Below are 18,400 nucleotides of genomic sequence, written 5' to 3' on the forward strand. Positions count from 1 at the left end.
CATCGCAACCAGAAAAAATGTCTGAACTGGTGTCACTCAGTGCTAATTTCTGCTTCGTGGTTTGAATGAAATTGTCATTTAGGGATTCTGACATAATTTCCTGAAGTGTGATCGGCAGTTCGCGGATAATATGGTTTATTATGGTTTTTACATCACTATTAATATGTAATGCCGCGATTACTGAATTCTCAAGAGGTTCCATTTTGGCAGGAATCAGTCTCGATAGACCGTCTGTATGGGCTAGTTGTTTTGAGGGGAGAAATTGAATTGTAACATTATAGTTCAGCAGAATAGTTCCCCATCTTAATAGTCGGTTCGCAGTGAATGTTGGAAGTCCTTTTTTGATCCAAAAATGGATATCAACGCTTATGGTCGGTTTGTAGAAAAAAATGTCTTCCGTACAAGAACCGGTGGAATTTTGAAACAGCAAACATAATTCCTAGGGTCTCTTTCTCGTCGCTAGCTACTATTATGTTCAACTGTGGGTTGAAATGCGCTAGGAATAGTTTTGAAGTCAGGATTCTTTTTATTTCTTGGAATGATGTCTGGCAATCTTCTGCCCACTCCCAAGCCTTATCCTTTTTCAGCAATTCATTAAGTGGTGCGCGTAATTTATGCATATTTAGGATGAACCCCAGGTAATAATTTGCCAAACCTAAAAAAACTCTGCAATTGAGATATGTTTACTAGTGCCGTTTACTAGTGTTTACTAGTATTTAATAGCGGTCGCCCTATTTGGGTCTGGGCGTTTGCCATCTTTATCGATTATTTGACCCAGGTATTTAATTGTTTGTAAAAAGAACTCGCATTTATCTGCTTTAATCTTAAATTTATAATCTTGTATTCGACTGAATACTTGTCTGATATGTTTCTCATGTTCCTCCCTGCTTTTGCTCGCTATGATAATGTCATCAAGATATGCGACTGCGGTGTCCAAGGCGGACAGCGTAGTATCCATTACTTGCTGGAATATTGCGAGTGCCACGTTGATACCAAACGCGAGTCTTTCATACAACTCTCTTCTATGTGCGTTACTTGGTATATCCTTCCTCTACTGGATTTGCAGTAAGTAAAACGATCTTCGAGGCGCAGACGCTATTTAATAGAATTTCCGTTTAAAAAAAAAATCAACAAGAAATATATATATATATATATATAATAAATAAATATATATATATATATATATATATATATATATATATATATATATATATATAGTTTACTGACTAAAATCAACAAGAAATATATATATATATGTATATATATATATATTTAGTTTACTGACTAAAATCAACAAGAAATATATATATATATATATATATATATATATATATATATATATATATATATATATATATAGTCTTACTGACTATTTAACTTCCATTCAAAATTATTTTTAGTATAAAGTCTGATTTAACATCAATTCATGTGGAAAAGTTTCTACATGTTTAAAAGGAAAAGTTTCTACATGTCTAAAAGAAAAAGTTTTTCATGTCAAAAAGGAAAAGTTTCTACATGTCTGAATGGAAAAGTTTCTACATGTCTAAAAGAAAATGTTTCTACATGTCTAAAAGGAAAAGTTTCTACATGTCTGAATGGAAAAGTTTCTACATGTCTAAATGAAAGAGTTTCTACATGTAAAAAAGAAAAATTCCTACATGTCTAAAAGAAAAGTTTCTACATGTCTAAAAGAAAAGTTTCTACATGTCTAAAAGAAAAGTTTCTACATGTCTAAAAGAAAAATTTCTACATGTCTAAAAGAAAATTTCTACATGTCTAAAAGAAAAGTTTCTACATGTCTAAAAGAAAAATTTCTACATGTCTAAAAAGAAAAAGTTTTTACATGTCTAAAAGAAAAGTTTCTACATGTCTAAAAGAAAAGTTTCTACATGTCTAAAAGAAAAGTTTCTACATGTCTAAAAGAAAAAGTTTCTACATGTCTAAAAGAAAAATTTCTACATGTCTAAAAGAAAAATTTCTACATGTCTAAAAGAAAAATTTCTACATGTCTAAAAGAAAAATTTCTACATGTCTAAAAGAAAAGTTTCTACATGTCTAAAAGAAAAGTTTCTACATGTCTAAAAGAAAATTTCTACATGTCTAAAAGAAAAGTTTCTACATGTCTAAAAGATAAATTTCTACATGTCTAAAAAGAAAAAGTTTTTACATGTCTAAAAAGAAAAAGTTTTTACATGTCTAAAAAGAAAAAGTTTTTACATGTCTAAAAGTAAAAGTTTCTACATCTCTAAAAGGAACAGTTTCAACATGTCTAAAAGGAAAAGTTTCTACATGTCTAAATGGAAATGGTTCTACATGTGTAAAAGGAAAAGTTTCTACATGCCAAAAAGAAAAAGTTTGTACATGTCTAAAAGGAAAAATTTCTGCATGTCTAAAAGAAAAAATTTCTGCATGTCTAAATGAAAAAGATTCTACATATCTAAAAGAAAAGTTTCTACATGTCTGAAAGGAAAAGTTTCTACATGTCTGAAAGAAAAAGTTTCTACATGTCTAAAAGAAAAAGTTTCTACATGTCTGAAAGAAAAAGTTTCTACATGCCTAAAAGGAAAGGTTTCTACGTATCTAAAAGGAAAAGTTTCTACATGTCTAAAAGAAAAAGTTTCTACATGTCTAAAAGAAAAAGTTTCTCCATGTCTGAAAGAAAAAGTTTCTACATGTCTATAAGGAAAAGTTTCTACATGTCTAAAAGAAAAAGTTTCTACATGTCTAAAAGGAAAAGTTTCTACATGTCTAAAAGAAAAAGTTTCTACATGTCTAAAAGAAAAAGTTTCTACATGTCTAAAAGAAAAAGTTCCTACATGGCTAAAAGAAAAAGTTTCTACATGTCTAAAAGAAAAAGTTTCTACATATCTAAAAGAAAAAGTTCCTACATGGCTAAAAGAAAAAGTTCCTACATGTCTAAAAGAAAAAGTTCCTACATGTCAAAAAGAAAAAGTTTCTACATGTCTAAAAGAAAAAGTTTCTACATATCTAAAAGAAAAATTTCTACATGTCAAAAAGAAAAAGTTTCTACGTGTCTAAAAGAAAAAGTTTCTACATGTGTGAAAGAAAAAGTTTTTGCATGTCTAAAAGAAAAAGTTTCTACATGTCTGAAAGAAAATATTTCTACATGTCTAAAAGAAAAAGTTTTTACATGTCTGCATGAAAAAGTTTCTGCATGTCTAAAAGAAAAAAGTTCTACATATCTAAAAGAAAAGTTTCTACATGTCTGAAAGGAAAAGTTTCTACATGTCTAAAAGAAAAAGTTTCTACATGTCTGCATGAAAAAATTTCTGCATGTCTAAAAGAAAAAATTTCTACATATCTAAAAGAAAAGTTTCTACATGTCTGAAAGGAAAAGTTTCTACATGTCTAAATGAAAAAGATTCTACATATCTAAAAGAAAAGTTTCTACATGTCTAAAAGAAAAAGTTTTTACATGTCTGCATGAAAAAATTTCTGCATGTTTAAAAGAAAAAATTTCTACATGTCTAAATGAAAAAGTTTCTACATGTCTAAATGAAAAAGTTTCTACATGTCTAAAAGAAAAAGTTTCTACATGTCTAAAAGAAAAAGTTTCTACATGTCTAAAAGAAAAAGTTTCTACATATCTAAAAGAAAAAGTTTCTACATGTGTGAAAGAAAAAGTTTCTACATGTCTGAAAGAAAAAGTTTCTACATGTCTAAAAGAAAAAGTTTCTACATATCTAAAAGAAAAAGTTTCTACATGTCTAAATGAAAAAGATTCTACATCTCTAAAAGGAACAGTTTCAACATGTCTAAAAGGAAAAGTTTCTACATGTGTAAAAGGAAAAGTTTCTACATGTGTAAAAGGAAAAGTTTCTACATGTGCAAAAGGAAAAGTTTCTACATGTGTAAAAGAAAAAATTTCTACATGTCTAAAAGGAAAAGTTTCAACATGTCTAAATGAAAAGGTTTCTACATGTGTAAAAGAAAAAATTTCTACATGTCTGAAAGACAAAGTTGCTACATGTCAAAAAGAAAAAGTTCCTACATGTCTAAATGAAAAAGTTGCTACATGTCTAAAAGAAAAGTTTCTATATGTCTAAATAAATAAGTTGCTACATATCTAAAAGAAAAGTTTCTACAACATCTAAATGAAAAGGTTTCTACATGTCTAAAAGAAAAAGTTTCTACATGTCTAAAAGAAAAGTTTCTACATGTCAAAAAGAAAACATGTCTAAAAGAAAAAGTTTCTATATGTCTAAAAAAAAGGGTTCTACATGTCTAAAAGAAAAAGTTTCTACATGTCCAAAAGAAAAAGTTTCTACATGTCAAAAAGAAAACATGTCTAAAAGAAAAAGTTTCTTCATGTCTAAAAGGAAAAATTTCTGCATGTCAAAAGGGAAAAGTTCCTACATGTCTAAAAGAAAAAGTTTTTACATGTCAAAAAGGAACAGTTTCTACATGTCTAAAAGAAAAAATTTCTATATGTCTAAAAGAAAAAATTTCTATATGTCTAAAAGAAAAAATTTCTATATGTCTAAAAGAAAAAATTTCTATATGTCTAAAAGAAAAAATTTCTATATGTCTAAAAGAAAATGTTTCTACATGTCTAAAAGAAAAAGTTTCTACATGTCTAAAAGGAAAAATTTCTGCATGTCAAAAGGGAAAAGTTCCTACATGTCTAAAAGAAAAAGTTTTTACATGTCAAAAAGGAACAGTTTCTACATGTCTAAAAGAAAAAATTTCTATATGTCTAAAAGAAAAAATTTCTATATGTCTAAAAGAAAAAATTTCTATATGTCTAAAAGAAAAAGTTCCTACATGTCTAAAAGAAAAAAGTTCTACATGTCTAAAAGAAAAAGTTTCTATATGTCTAAAAGAAAAAATTTTTGCATGTCTAAAAGAAAAAGTTTCTACGTGTCTAAAAGGAAAAGTTTCTACATGTCTAAAAGAAAAAGTTTCTACACGTCTAAAAGAAAAAAGTTCTACATGTCTAAAAGGAAAAGTTTCTACATATCTAAAAGAAAAAATTTCTACATGTCTAAAAGAAAAAGTTTCTACATGTCTGAAAGAAAAAGTTTCTACATGTCTAAAAGAAAAAGTTTTTGCATGTCTAAAAGAAAAAATTTCTACATATCTAAAAGAAAAAGTTTCTATATGTCTAAAAGAAAAAGTTTTTGCATGTCTAAAAGAAAAAGTTTCTACGTGTCTAAAAGGAAAAGTTTCTACATGTCTGAAAGGAAAAGTTTCTACATGTCTAAAAGAAAAAGTTTCTACATGTCTAAAAGAAAAAGTTTCTACATGTCTAAAAGAAAAAGTTTCTACATGTCTAAAAGAAAAAAGTTCTACATATCTAAAAGAAAAAGTTTCTATATGTCTAAAAGAAAAAGTTTCTACATGTCTAAAAGAAAAAGTTTCTACATGTCTAAAAGAAAAAAGTTCTACATGTCTAAAAGAAAAAATTTCTACATGTCTAAAAGAAAAAGTTTCTACATGTCTGAAAGAAAAATTTCTACATGTCTAAAAGAAAAAGTTTTTGCATGTCTAAAAGGAAAAATTTCTACATATCTAAAAGAAAAAGTTTCTATATGTCTAAAAGAAAAAATTTTTGCATGTCTAAAAGAAAAAGTTTCTACGTGTCTAAAAGGAAAAGTTTCTACATGTCTGAAAGGAAAAGTTTCTACATGTCTAAAAGAAAAAGTTTCTACATGTCTAAAAAAAAAAGTTTCTACATATCTAAAAGAAAAAGTTTCTACATGTGTGAAAGAAAAAGTTTCTACATGTCTGAAAGAAAAAGTTTCTACATGTCTGAAAGAAAAAGTTTCTACATGTCTAAAAGAAAAAGTTTCTACATATCTAAAAGAAAAATTTCTACATGTCTAAATGAAAAAGATTCTACATATCTAAAAGAAAAAGTTTCTACATGTCTAAATGAAAAAGATTCTACATAACTAAAAGAAAAAGTTTCTACATATCTAAAAGAAAAAGTTTCTACATGTCTAAAAGAAAAAGTTTCTACATGTCTAAATGAAAACGTTTTTACATGTCTAAAAGAAAATGTTTTTACATGTAAAAAAGGAAAAGTTTCTACATGTCTAAAAGTAAAAGTTTCTACATCTCTAAAAGGAACAGTTTCAACATGTCTAAAAGGAAAAGTTTCTACATGTGTAAAAGGAAAAGTTTCTACATGTGTAAAAGGAAAAGTTTCTACATGTGTAAAAGGAAAAGTTTCTACATGTGTAAAAGAAAAAATTTCTACATGTCTAAAAGGAAAAGTTTCAACATGTCTAAATGAAAAGGTTTCTACATGTCTAAAAGAAAAAATTTCTACATGTCTGAAAGAAAAAGTTGCTACATGTCAAAAAGAAAAAGTTCCTACATGTCTAAATGAAAAAGTTGCTACATGTCTAAAAGAAAAGTTTCTATATGTCTAAATAAATAAGTTGCTACATATCTAAAAGAAAAGTTTCTACAACATCTAAATGAAAAGGTTTCTACATGTCTAAAAGAAAAAGTTTCTACATGTCTAAAAGAAAAGTTTCTACATGTCAAAAAGAAAACATGTCTAAAAGAAAAAGTTTCTATATGTCTAAAAAAAAAGGGTTCTACATGTCTAAAAGAAAAAGTTTCTACATGTCCAAAAGAAAAAGTTTCTACATGTTAAAAAGAAAACATGTCTAAAAGAAAAAGTTTCTACATGTCAAAAAGGAACAGTTTCTACATGTCTAAAAGAAAAAATTTCTATATGTCTAAAAGAAAAAATTTCTATATGTCTAAAAGAAAAAATTTCTATATGTCTAAAAGAAAAAATTTCTATACGTCTAAAAGAAAAAATTTCTATATGTCTAAAAGAAAAAATTTCTATATGTCTAAAAGAAAATGTTTCTACATGTCTAAAAGAAAAAGTTTCTACATGTCTAAAAGAAAAAGTTTCTACATGTCAAAAAGAAAACATGTCTAAAAGAAAAAGTTTCTACATGTCTAAAAGGAAAAATTTCTGCATGTCAAAAGGGAAAAGTTCCTACATGTCTAAAAGAAAAAGTTTTTACATGTCAAAAAGGAACAGTTTCTACATGTCTAAAAGAAAAAATTTCTATATGTCTAAAAGAAAAAATTTCTATATGTCTAAAAGAAAAAATTTCTATATGTCTAAAAGAAAAAGTTCCTACATGTCTAAAAGAAAAAAGTTCTACATGTCTAAAAGAAAAAGTTTCTATATGTCTAAAAGAAAAAATTTTTGCATGTCTAAAAGAAAAAGTTTCTACGTGTCTAAAAGGAAAAGTTTCTACATGTCTAAAAGAAAAAGTTTCTACACGTCTAAAAGAAAAAAGTTCTACATGTCTAAAAGGAAAAGTTTCTACATATCTAAAAGAAAAAATTTCTACATGTCTAAAAGAAAAAGTTTCTACATGTCTGAAAGAAAAAGTTTCTACATGTCTAAAAGAAAAAGTTTTTGCATGTCTAAAAGAAAAAATTTCTACATATCTAAAAGAAAAAGTTTCTATATGTCTAAAAGAAAAAATTTTTGCATGTCTAAAAGAAAAAGTTTCTACGTGTCTAAAAGGAAAAGTTTCTACATGTCTGAAAGGAAAAGTTTCTACATGTCTAAAAGAAAAAGTTTCTACATGTCTAAAAGAAAAAGTTTCTACATGTCTAAAAGAAAAAGTTTCTACATGTCTAAAAGAAAAAAGTTCTACATATCTAAAAGAAAAATTTCTACATGTCTAAAAGAAAAAGTTTCTACATGTCTAAAAGAAAAAGTTTCTACATGTCTAAAAGAAAAAAGTTCTACATGTCTAAAAGAAAACATTTCTACATGTCTAAAAGAAAAAGTTTCTACATGTCTGAAAGAAAAATTTCTACATGTCTAAAAGAAAAAGTTTTTGCATGTCTAAAAGAAAAAATTTCTACATATCTAAAAGAAAAAGTTTCTATATGTCTAAAAGAAAAAATTTTTGCATGTCTAAAAGAAAAAGTTTCTACGTGTCTAAAAGGAAAAGTTTCTACATGTCTGAAAGGAAAAGTTTCTACATGTCTAAAAGAAAAAGTTTCTACATGTCTAAAAAAAAAAGTTTCTACATGTCTAAAAGAAAAAGTTTCTACATGTCTAAAAGAAAAAGTTTCTACATGTCTGAAAGGAAAAGTTTCTACATGTCTAAAAGAAAAAATTTCTACATGTCTAAAAGAAAAAGTTTCTACATGTCTGAAAGAAAAAGTTTCTACATGTCTAAAAGAAAAAGTTTTTGCATGTCTAAAAGAAAAAGTTTCTACATGTCTAAAAGAAAAAGTTTCTATATGTCTAAAAGAAAAAATTTTTGCATGTCTAAAAGAAAAAGTTTCTACGTGTCTAAAAGGAAAAGTTTCTACATGTCTGAAAGGAAAAGTTTCTACATGTCTAAAAGAAAAAGTTTCTACATGTCTAAAAGAAAAAGTTTCTACATGTCTAAAAGAAAATTGTTTACATGTCAAAAAGAAAAAGTTTTTACATGTTTAAAAGAAAAAGAAGAAACGATAAAAACCAATACAAAATGTAGAGAAAGGTTGGAGACAAATGTCAAATAATGGGAAGATTAAATGACAATTGTAAAATGTTAACTTACTTGATAACCGCTATAGAGTCTCAACCGGTGAAACACAGGTACAACACAATGAGCACAAAATACAAAGTTGGTAATGACTGATATTCCTGTCAAGCAATAAACAGATCCGTATTTGACAACCTCGCCGGGTACCCCGAGAATCATGATGGCTGAAACCATGCTAGCGGTCATTGATAGCGACACGGGTATAATTTGCATCTTTCGACCAGCAGTCAATAGTTCCGTAGCTGTAAAACCACTCTTCTTTCGACGTTTTAGCATTTGGTACAATCCGATTAATATGGAAATGATGATAGACACAAGGAAGATGGCATAATCCGGTCCGGAAAAATATCCACCAAAAGCCATTTTCGCGCTGCTCGAAGAAAAGAAGCTGTTACAAAAAAAAAAAAAAAAAAAAAAGAAAAAAAGAAAAAGATTATGAAAGGATAGAAGGTTATTCAAATTCAAAAATCGGTTCATCAGATGCATTGCTCTTTAGATCTAAAAATGTGAAATCCCTAAAAATCGATGTAAATTTGTTTGCGTGATGAGTTGTCTTTTTCCTACATTGCCCCACACCGAAAACTTACCAGAAAAATTTTTTCAAAGCAACATCTATATATATATAATATATAAAATATATTTTAGTCATCGACATACAGTCCTGTTTCGTTGTATCACAACTCATCAGTGCCGCAAGACTATCACCTATCCCAAGTCGAGGATCGAACCCAGAACCGTCGTGATGACAGTCGGCAGTTCTACCCCTCGACCACGGAAGCGGTGCACGCAACTAACCTGTCCGAATGTCTATTTAAATAAACATCCGTCCGCCGTGTGTGTATATATATATATATATATATATATAATTTTAATTTTTTAATGCGTAAAAGTTACGTAGCGATCATATATATATATATATATATATATATATATATATATATATATATATATATATATATATATATATATATATATATTTAAAAGAGTGTAGCCATCAACAATTGTGGGTTTTTTTAAAGGTTTTCATCATATTTTTATTTTAAAATATTTTTATAACGCGTTTCGAGCTTTGGGTGTGCTCTCTTCAGATATTTTCGTAAAAAGTTTTTCTTTAAAATGGGAGTTTGTAGAATTGCCTCCGCTGATATTAAATATGTTTTTCAGAGTGATGTTCAGACATTCTGTTGTTGTTGGTGTTCAGACATTCTGTCTCCAACTGTAAGTGTTCAGTGTCCGGTCAAAGTTGTTTTCAAAGAGTGTTTTTAGTCCATATGGTGAAGGTTTTTATGGTTTTTTTAGGGTTCTTTTTAAAGACTTTCTTTCCCCATGTATAGCATACACTCACACACAATCACACACGCATACATATACATTCATGTACATGTACACATGCACACGCAGGCACACACACATACACACACGTACATACATAGAAATATATGAAGGAGCATACATATATACATATATACATACCCACCTACACACTCACACATGTACTCGCATACATCCACCGCTAACACCCTACACCCTAGCACGTAGAATCTGCACCATAATCACGAACAATAACCTTCGAAAAATCCGACTCAAGGAACTACGAATAAATTTAAGAAAAAGAAAAGACCCATCACAACTTATAGACAAAGGGATCCAACTTGCGACAAATATACCAGTAGAAGATTTGAGAACCCCTAAAGAACGAAACAAAGAACAAATCCTAACATACGTCTCCACACACAACACAAACAACCCAGAGCTTTTCACAGAGATAACGAAAAACCTCGTCCTACTTAACCAAAACAGCAAACTAAACAACTTCCTTAAAACAACAAAAATAATAAAAAGCAAACGCCAACCTAAAAACCTAAAACGCATTCTTACCTCATCCAAACTCAATCAAGACGCAACAAAAGGAGTCACAAAATGCAACAAACAACGATGTGGAGTCTGCAACATAATATTAGAGGGAAACACATACACATTTACGAACCCCATACAAACATTCAAAATTAAAAAAAAACCTGGATTGCACCTCAAAAAACGTGATCTATGTAATAAAATGTCCAGCATGCGATAAATCCTACATAGGCGCTACAAAAAACCTTAGTAATAGAGTAGCCCTACACCGATCCAACATCAAAATCGCGGAAAATAGACACCTACATGTATCACAACATATGCACACATGCAGTGGAGGCAGATTCGAGATAATGCCCATCTTCCAAACTGACAACTACTTCTACTTGCTAACACAAGAAAAAAATTTCATAGCAAAGTTTAACCCCGCCTTAAACATCTCTCCATAATTATACACATAAATAGGCAAAACACAAAATACACTTACACGCATGCATGCTTGGGTAGGTGTGCACCCTCACACACGAAACAACAAAAAAAGCACAATAAGGCACACGCAAACTTTCGCGGGTGCGCGCGCCCATACCCAGTACAGTACCATTTCTCTTAACTAAACAAACAACTAGAAATTAAACGTATGTATGGGTATGTACGCGCGTGTGTGCGTGTGTATATGTGTGTGTGCGTGGGTGTGCACATATGATTGTGTATGCGTGCGTGTATATGTATATATCATCTGTTATCTATGCTACATCTTGTTTGTATGTGTACGTGCACTTATGTTTGGGTGACCGAATCCATGTATGCATATGTGCTTGGATTGGAAAGGAAACTTCAACCAATATATACATAAGGTGGGATGTATGAATATGTATGTGTGTGTGTGATTGTGAGTGCATGTGCCCATATATATATATGGGTGGATGAGTGTATACACATCCGTATTTATGTGTGTGTATATGTATATATATACATATGTATGCACGTGTATGAGTGGGTAAATGTGTTCGTGTGGATATGGATATACGCGTATGTGTGAGCCCCTGCATATGTCTGTGTGTGTGCATGTGTATGTGCCCACATAGTATGTGGATGTTTGTGAGTGTATGTGCACATACATATATGTGTGTACATATATGTGTGTATGTGTGTATATATGTCTTCTACCTATTCTCCATCTTACTTGTGTGTGTGTGCGTGCGTGTACGTATGTCTGAATGATTAAGCGCATGTATACATGCGTGTTTTGGAAGGGAAAAATATATATATGTATATAATATATATATATATATGCATATATATATATATATAAAATAAAAAAATAAAAATAATTGTTAGCGGTGGATGTATGCGAGTACGTGTGTGAGTGTGTAGGTGGGTATGTATATATGTATATATGTATGCTCCTTCATATATTTCTATGTATGTACGTGTGTGTATGTGTGTGTGCCTGCGTGCGTGTGCATGTGTACATGTACATGAATGTATATATATGCGTGTGTGATTGTGTGTGAGTGTATGCTATACATGGGGAAAGAAAGTCTTTAAAAAGAACCCTAAAAAAACCATAAAAACCTTCACCATATGGACTAAAAACACTCTTTGAAAACAACTTTGACCGGACACTGAACACTTACAGTTGGAGACAGAATGTCTGAACACCAACAACAACAGAATGTCTGAACATCACTCTGAAAAACATATTTAATATCAGCGGAGGCAATTCTACAAACTCCCATTTTAAAGAAAAACTTTTTACGAAAATATCTGAAGAGAGCATCCCCAAAGCTCGAAACGCGTTATAAAAATATTTTAAAATAAAAATATGATGAAAACCTTTTAAAAAAACCCACAATTGTTGATGGCTACACTCTTTTAAATATACATTTTTTCTCTCGTTGGAACTACACAACCATCACTTTAAATATATATATATATATATATATATATATATATATATATATATATATATATATATATATATATATATATATGTATTTGATCGCTACGTAACTTTTACGCATTAAAAAATTAAAAAAAAACAACAAATAATTTGTAAAACTCAAATTATTTGAAATATATGAAAACTCAAGTATGTGAAATTGTTACATGATAAGGGCTGTCCCCTTTTCATGTAAGTATAAAAATGGAGAATTTAGTTTAAAATGAAAATGAAATAGCAATAGACAAATTCGAACCTCGTAATCTAGTTTAGAAATAGATTACGTGTGAGAATTTAAAAATGTAAAACAAACATTTGTTTAGAAATAGATAAATATTTCAAGGAAAGAATATTAACTATTAAGTTTGTTATGAAATTTTAAATTGAAAGAATGCAGCTTATAAGATAATGTTTTTAACATATTAAAATAGGTTACTGAGAAATAGGAAAAGTTTTGGACACGTATGTCCAGGACACGTGGAAGAATGCACATGTTTTAACATGTGTATGACGTCACGGAAAATAGAAAGTTCGAGGGATAGAGAAAAACTTTAGAGTTAGACAGTCAGTGAGAAAACTCAGGGACAGTCAGACGTCTGGAAGCGAGACGTCACTTCAAGAAAAAAATGTGAAACTTTGAATTCTTGATGATGGAATCACGGTCGTGTGAAGAATAAACCATCAAGTGTTTTTTGTGAAGCTCGTCTTGTGTCTTATGATTCTTAAAAAAGGTAAAGTCCAATTGTATTATATATTTGTGTTATATGTCTTTACATACACGTCTCAACATCATCATGTCCTCACTCAAAGAGCTTTCTCCTTCTCTTCCATTCTACACAACAAAGAAGGAACATTTAAAATATAAGAATCTCTCCTAACAGGAACTATCTGTCTAAGTCTCTCCTTCAACATCCCTCTTAATAAATCTCTCTCACTAAGAAAAAGCATCACCTGTAATAAGACTGCGCGTATAGTAAGACTCTCAATGAAAACCCAATATATAACAAAATCTGTATATATAAAAATGTAACTCTTGGTTCGTTCGTAATTAATAGTCTAAAAAACCATTGGACGGATGGCTTCCACATTTTGGTATAATATGTTTACTGTACCCATGCGTATTTCTATATATCTCTTTTTAATTATAACATTATACTTAATTTTTCTATAATAAATAGGTGGTTTTCTTTGTACGTACGATGGGCCATTTTTTTTTTTTATTTGGGGACAATTATTTCACACCGTGTGCCATCACGTGACATCACTAAACGGAACTTTTATATACCAAATTGACTTTTTTTCGTTTAAAAATGGAATTATTTCTCTTTCGTTAATATATATATATTTTTAATATTTCGTGTTTTATATATATATAAAGTACAATTGTTGAATGTTATTCTCTTGATTATATTTGTTTGGGAGAAACACAATTAAAAAAAAAAAGATTAAAACGGAGCGAAATTTACATTTTCATTCCATTTTTACAATAATCCAGCGCGTACTTCGCAAGTTTTATCGTAAGTTAACGAGCAACCCATAAAAATCTGGTAACTGAGTGTCAAATTTGCTTAAAATATTGTAAAAAATAGAACCTCTCCCTAACATACTGGCAATAATTTGGTTCCATTCTTCCCTTGAGTGTTCCAATAAGAGGGATTGATTTACTAGGATCTGTATTAGAAGCTGAGCAAAATTATTTAATTGTTGAATTTTGGTTAAACTTGTTAGTTTGCAATCGCTAAAAGCCCACACAAAAATTGAACAAAAGATAAAATTAAAAAGAATGGTACTCATGCAGAATTTACCCCCCACACACACACTGGATTCCAATTAGTTTAGGGTTCGACCGGCCATCGTGGTGACCGAATTCAGCCGAGCGTTGTCCAAATAATTCTTACTTTTACAAATATTTTTAACAAATAAATGTTATCAAAGTCAAGATACCGAGAAATTGTCAGTAAATGGCTTAGTTATTTTTTTCGTTTTTTACCCATCCGCAAATGCTATAAAAATAAAAGTCGATAAAAAGTCATTTAAAAAGAAATTAAAAAAACAAATGTCAGCATACCCATCCGCAAATGCTATTTTTAAAAAAATCGATAAAAGTCGTCATTTAAAAAGAAATTTAAAAACAAATGTCTATAAAAGTGAGGCATTATTAATAAATGTTTAGTAATTTTTCTTTTAATATTCATAAAGAGTAAAACTTTTTTTCAAAATAAATAATGTGACAAATAGTCGTTTAGTTACTACGACAACGCCAGTAAATAATAAAAAAAAAGTGTTACGTGCGCTTGCGTCAGAAAGGGAGCAATGCGTGTTTTTTATGCTGGTCGAACTCAACGCCCAAGGAGTACCAAATTCTGTTTACAAAAAGAAACGTTTACTACCAACTTTCTTTTAAAAAAAGTGCAAGTTTTCCTGAAAAAAAAACAAAAACTTTTACCTAACAATTTATGGCAAAAATAGCGACCCATAAAAATCTAGGGTGCTTCTACACTGTATTGCCAAAATTGGAGACGCCATTTTTTTTCACGTACTTGCTATCCAAATCTAGGGGAGACATCATTATATGGCCGAACGATTGCTTCCGGAAAGGGAAAGAATAAATTTACCAAAATTAGCATTTATTACTCCCGGAAACGTTTAATTAAACTAAAATTATCATTCCAGAAACTTGGTAAACCGATATTACTGGAGAAAATGAATCTTGACAATTCAAAAAAATGTTTAAAATTATTTATTTGTTCGAAAAAACAAAAGAAAAGAAAAAACTATTTTATAAAAGTCCAATGTTGCTTTTAAAGTAAATAAAGAAAGTGAAAGAGAACATATATCCGTAATTGTTAAATTGGAAATGTTTCGATTTAATTGATGAGAACGGGGAAGTTTTTCGTGGAACAATTTTTTTTTCATTAAAAACAGAAAATTGAAATGACATATTCATAATAGTTTAAGCTGGGCGAGCGCCATTTGAAAACCAAAACAAAACATTTATTAGTTTTTTTTGTTTGTTTGTTTATTTTTCGTTTGTGTATTTTTTATTTATTTTTTTTTTTTTCGAACAAATAAATAATTTTAAATATTTTTTTGAACTGTCAAGATTCATTTTCTCCAGTAATATCGGTTTACCAAGTTTCTGGAAGTAATAAATGATAATTTTAGTTTAAGAGAGTAATAAATGTTAATTTTGGTAAATTTATTTAGTTTAATTTATCGTTTCCAGAAGTAATAAATGTAAATTTTGGTAAATTTATTCTTTCCTTTTCCGGAAGCAACCGTTCGGCCAGATGTCTTCCCTAGATTTGGATAGCAAGTGCGTTTCCAATTTCGGCAATAAAGTATAGAAGCACCAAATCTGCTAGCTGAGTGACAAATCTACTTAAAATATTGAAAAAAAGAAAGAAAGAAAAAGAATAGAACCTCAAGATGTACCAGAAATTTGGAGGAATTTTTGCCACCCCTAAGAGAAAATTGCGAATAAAATATCAAAAAACTCGTAATTTCTCTTTTTAAAGTGAGTTGTTTATTTTTTATATGGAATATACTTTCAAAATAAACTATTAAAGTTGTTTAAAAAATAATAGAAATATTATTTTTTATTTAAAAAAAAACAGTGTTTACAAAATGTTTACAAAATGCAGGCGTGCGTTCATGCAGCCATTTTTTTACGTAATAAAATCAATAGAATTTAACGAGTTAAATATTTTTCAAGTTTTAAAATTAAAAGATCTATCAAAATTTTTCTATTGGTTTAATTTTTACGATATTTTCAGCATCAATGTGAAATTTTATGCTCTTTCCAATAAACCAAATATAATATTCCAATTTAAAAAAAAAAAAAAAAGAATAGGTTTTTGGAAATTTACCCGTAAAGTCCAAAGTTTAAAACCTTTGTTTTTTTTAAAAACACGTTGATTTTTTTTTTAAATGAAAGCTCATGTTATGCTTACATCGTCAAGTAAATACCAGACGCTGACGGCAAATTTTTCTATCTCATTTAATGTTTTCTTTTTTTAGATATTAAAAAATAAAATTAGTCGATGAAGAAGTATTAAAATATATCAATCAAAAACTCGTGTATTTCATTAAAAGAATTTTTAAAAATCGATGAAGCGGATTTTTTGTTCTAGGGGAAAAACTTATAAGTGAATGTGCGTTTCTTTTTTAACTACGGAGGATGAAAAATACTAATTTTGGTTAACACACGCAATAAAAAAGAGACATTATTTATGCCCTTGGACGAAACCATACTTCATAAATTTCATTTTAGCAGCAGCAGCAGCAGCAGCTATTTAACGCTTCGCGCAAAACATGTTACAAAAATGCGATTTTCTAGGACCCTCGCTTAAAAAAATCCTTTTATTTAAAAAAATACACGGAATTTAAAAGCAAGTCAAAATATGTTAATTTTCTTTATATTTTTTAAAAGAACCGCTTTAAAGAAACAAATATTGCATAATTTGCTATTAAACCTGTTATTTTTTTTAAATTTGGTCTTTGCTCCTTTAATTGAAAAAAAATAGGGGTTGAAGTATATTTTCACGTAGTTATAAGCTTAAAAAATAGTAAGTTGAATTATTAAGGTTCTGATCATCATTTTTAATGGCCACTTTCTGATACATCTATAGAACCTCTCCCAAACATACTGGCAATAATTTGGTTTCATCCTTCCTTTCAGTGTTTCCAATAAGGGGGATTGATTTACTAGGATTTGTATTAGGAGCTAGGCACTTATTAAAATTATTTAATTGTTGAATTTTTTGCATTTTAGTTAAATTTGTTAGTTTGCAATCGCTAAAAGCCCACACAAAAAAATTGAACAAAAGACAAAATTAAAAAGAATGGTACTCATGCAGAATTTAACCCCCCCTCCCCGCACCGGATTCCAATTAGTTTAGAGTTCGACCGGCAATCACCAGATTCAGCCGAGTGTTGTTCAAATGTTGAAACACTAAATCAACATTTTATTTATTTTTTTGCAGAATTAATTAATGATGGGAGTATTTTTTCTGTTTATTTTCTATTGACAAAAAAAATTGTATATTATTCTCTTGAAAAAAAAATCTAACTTTTCTCTAATTTCACCGAACTATTTACAGTGTTCATATAAAGCATTCAACTTTTCTTTTTATAATAAAAATTCTGTTTTCAAAAAGAAATGTTTACTGCCAACTTTCTTTTTTAAAAAAAGTGCAAGTTTTCCTAAAAACAAAACAAAAAACAATTTATTTATTTGACAATTTATGGTAAAAATTCACTTTTACTTGGAAAAAACACCCAACTTTTATTGATAAAAACGTGGACGTGTCTGTGTATCTCTATGTGTGTGTGTGTGTGTGTGTGTGTGTGTGTGTGTGTGTCTATCTGGTCTATCTGTGTATCTGTGTACATTTCCCTACGCAATAACTCTCTCAATTTTTAGTCATAATAGGGGTCAAAATGTAAAAAAAAAAAAATTGACCGCTCCTTCTTTTTTTTTTTTTTTTTGCTCAACATACACCTCCAAACACCCGGGCAACTCCGGGGTGAAATGCTAGTCTATATATCTATAAAAGTGAAAGTGTCTGTGTATGTACATTTCCCTACGCAGTAACTCTGTCAATTTCTGGTCTACAGACTCGAAATTTGATATACAGGGTACTGAAATTTGGGAAAATCGATGTGATCGGTTTTCGGCCAGAAATTTGGCTGTTAAGTTCAATGATTTGACCTTTGACAAATTTGGGTCTAAACACTTGAAATTTTAAAGATACGTTCCTTGGACATAGATCTAACTTAATAACTTGATTTGAGCCCAAAATAATAAATTTTAAGAGGTCATAATAGGGGTCAAAGTTTAAAAAATGACGTCTTTTTTTTGTTGCTCAACATACACCTCCACAAACCCGGCAATGCCGGGCTGAAATGCTAGTCTATATATCTATAAAAGTGAAAGTGTCTGTGTCTCTGTGTATCTGTGTATTTGTGTGTCTGTGTGTGTACATTTCCCTACGCAATAACTCAATTTTAAGTCTACAGACTCGAAATTTGATATACAGGGTACTGAGATTTG

General features: G+C 29.5%; 1 protein-coding gene across 1 annotated transcript in view; it reads right to left on the reverse strand.

Annotated features, from left to right (window-relative positions):
* LOC145295838 (sodium-dependent multivitamin transporter-like) overlaps window positions 1-18,400 on the reverse strand; it is a 248,072-nt gene that overhangs the window by 213,580 nt on the left and 16,092 nt on the right. Inside the window, exon 2 of the mRNA XM_080141552.1 lies at window positions 8,565-8,937. Coding sequence (XP_079997678.1) covers window positions 8,565-8,912 — 348 coding nt within the window. The 5' untranslated portion in view covers window positions 8,913-8,937. The remainder of the gene's footprint in view (window positions 1-8,564; window positions 8,938-18,400) is intronic.

Source organism: Euprymna scolopes, chromosome 2 (genome assembly GCF_053919585.1).
Source record: "Euprymna scolopes isolate OS-2025 chromosome 2, ASM5391958v1, whole genome shotgun sequence".
Taxonomy (NCBI): Eukaryota; Metazoa; Mollusca; class Cephalopoda; order Sepiida; family Sepiolidae; genus Euprymna; species Euprymna scolopes.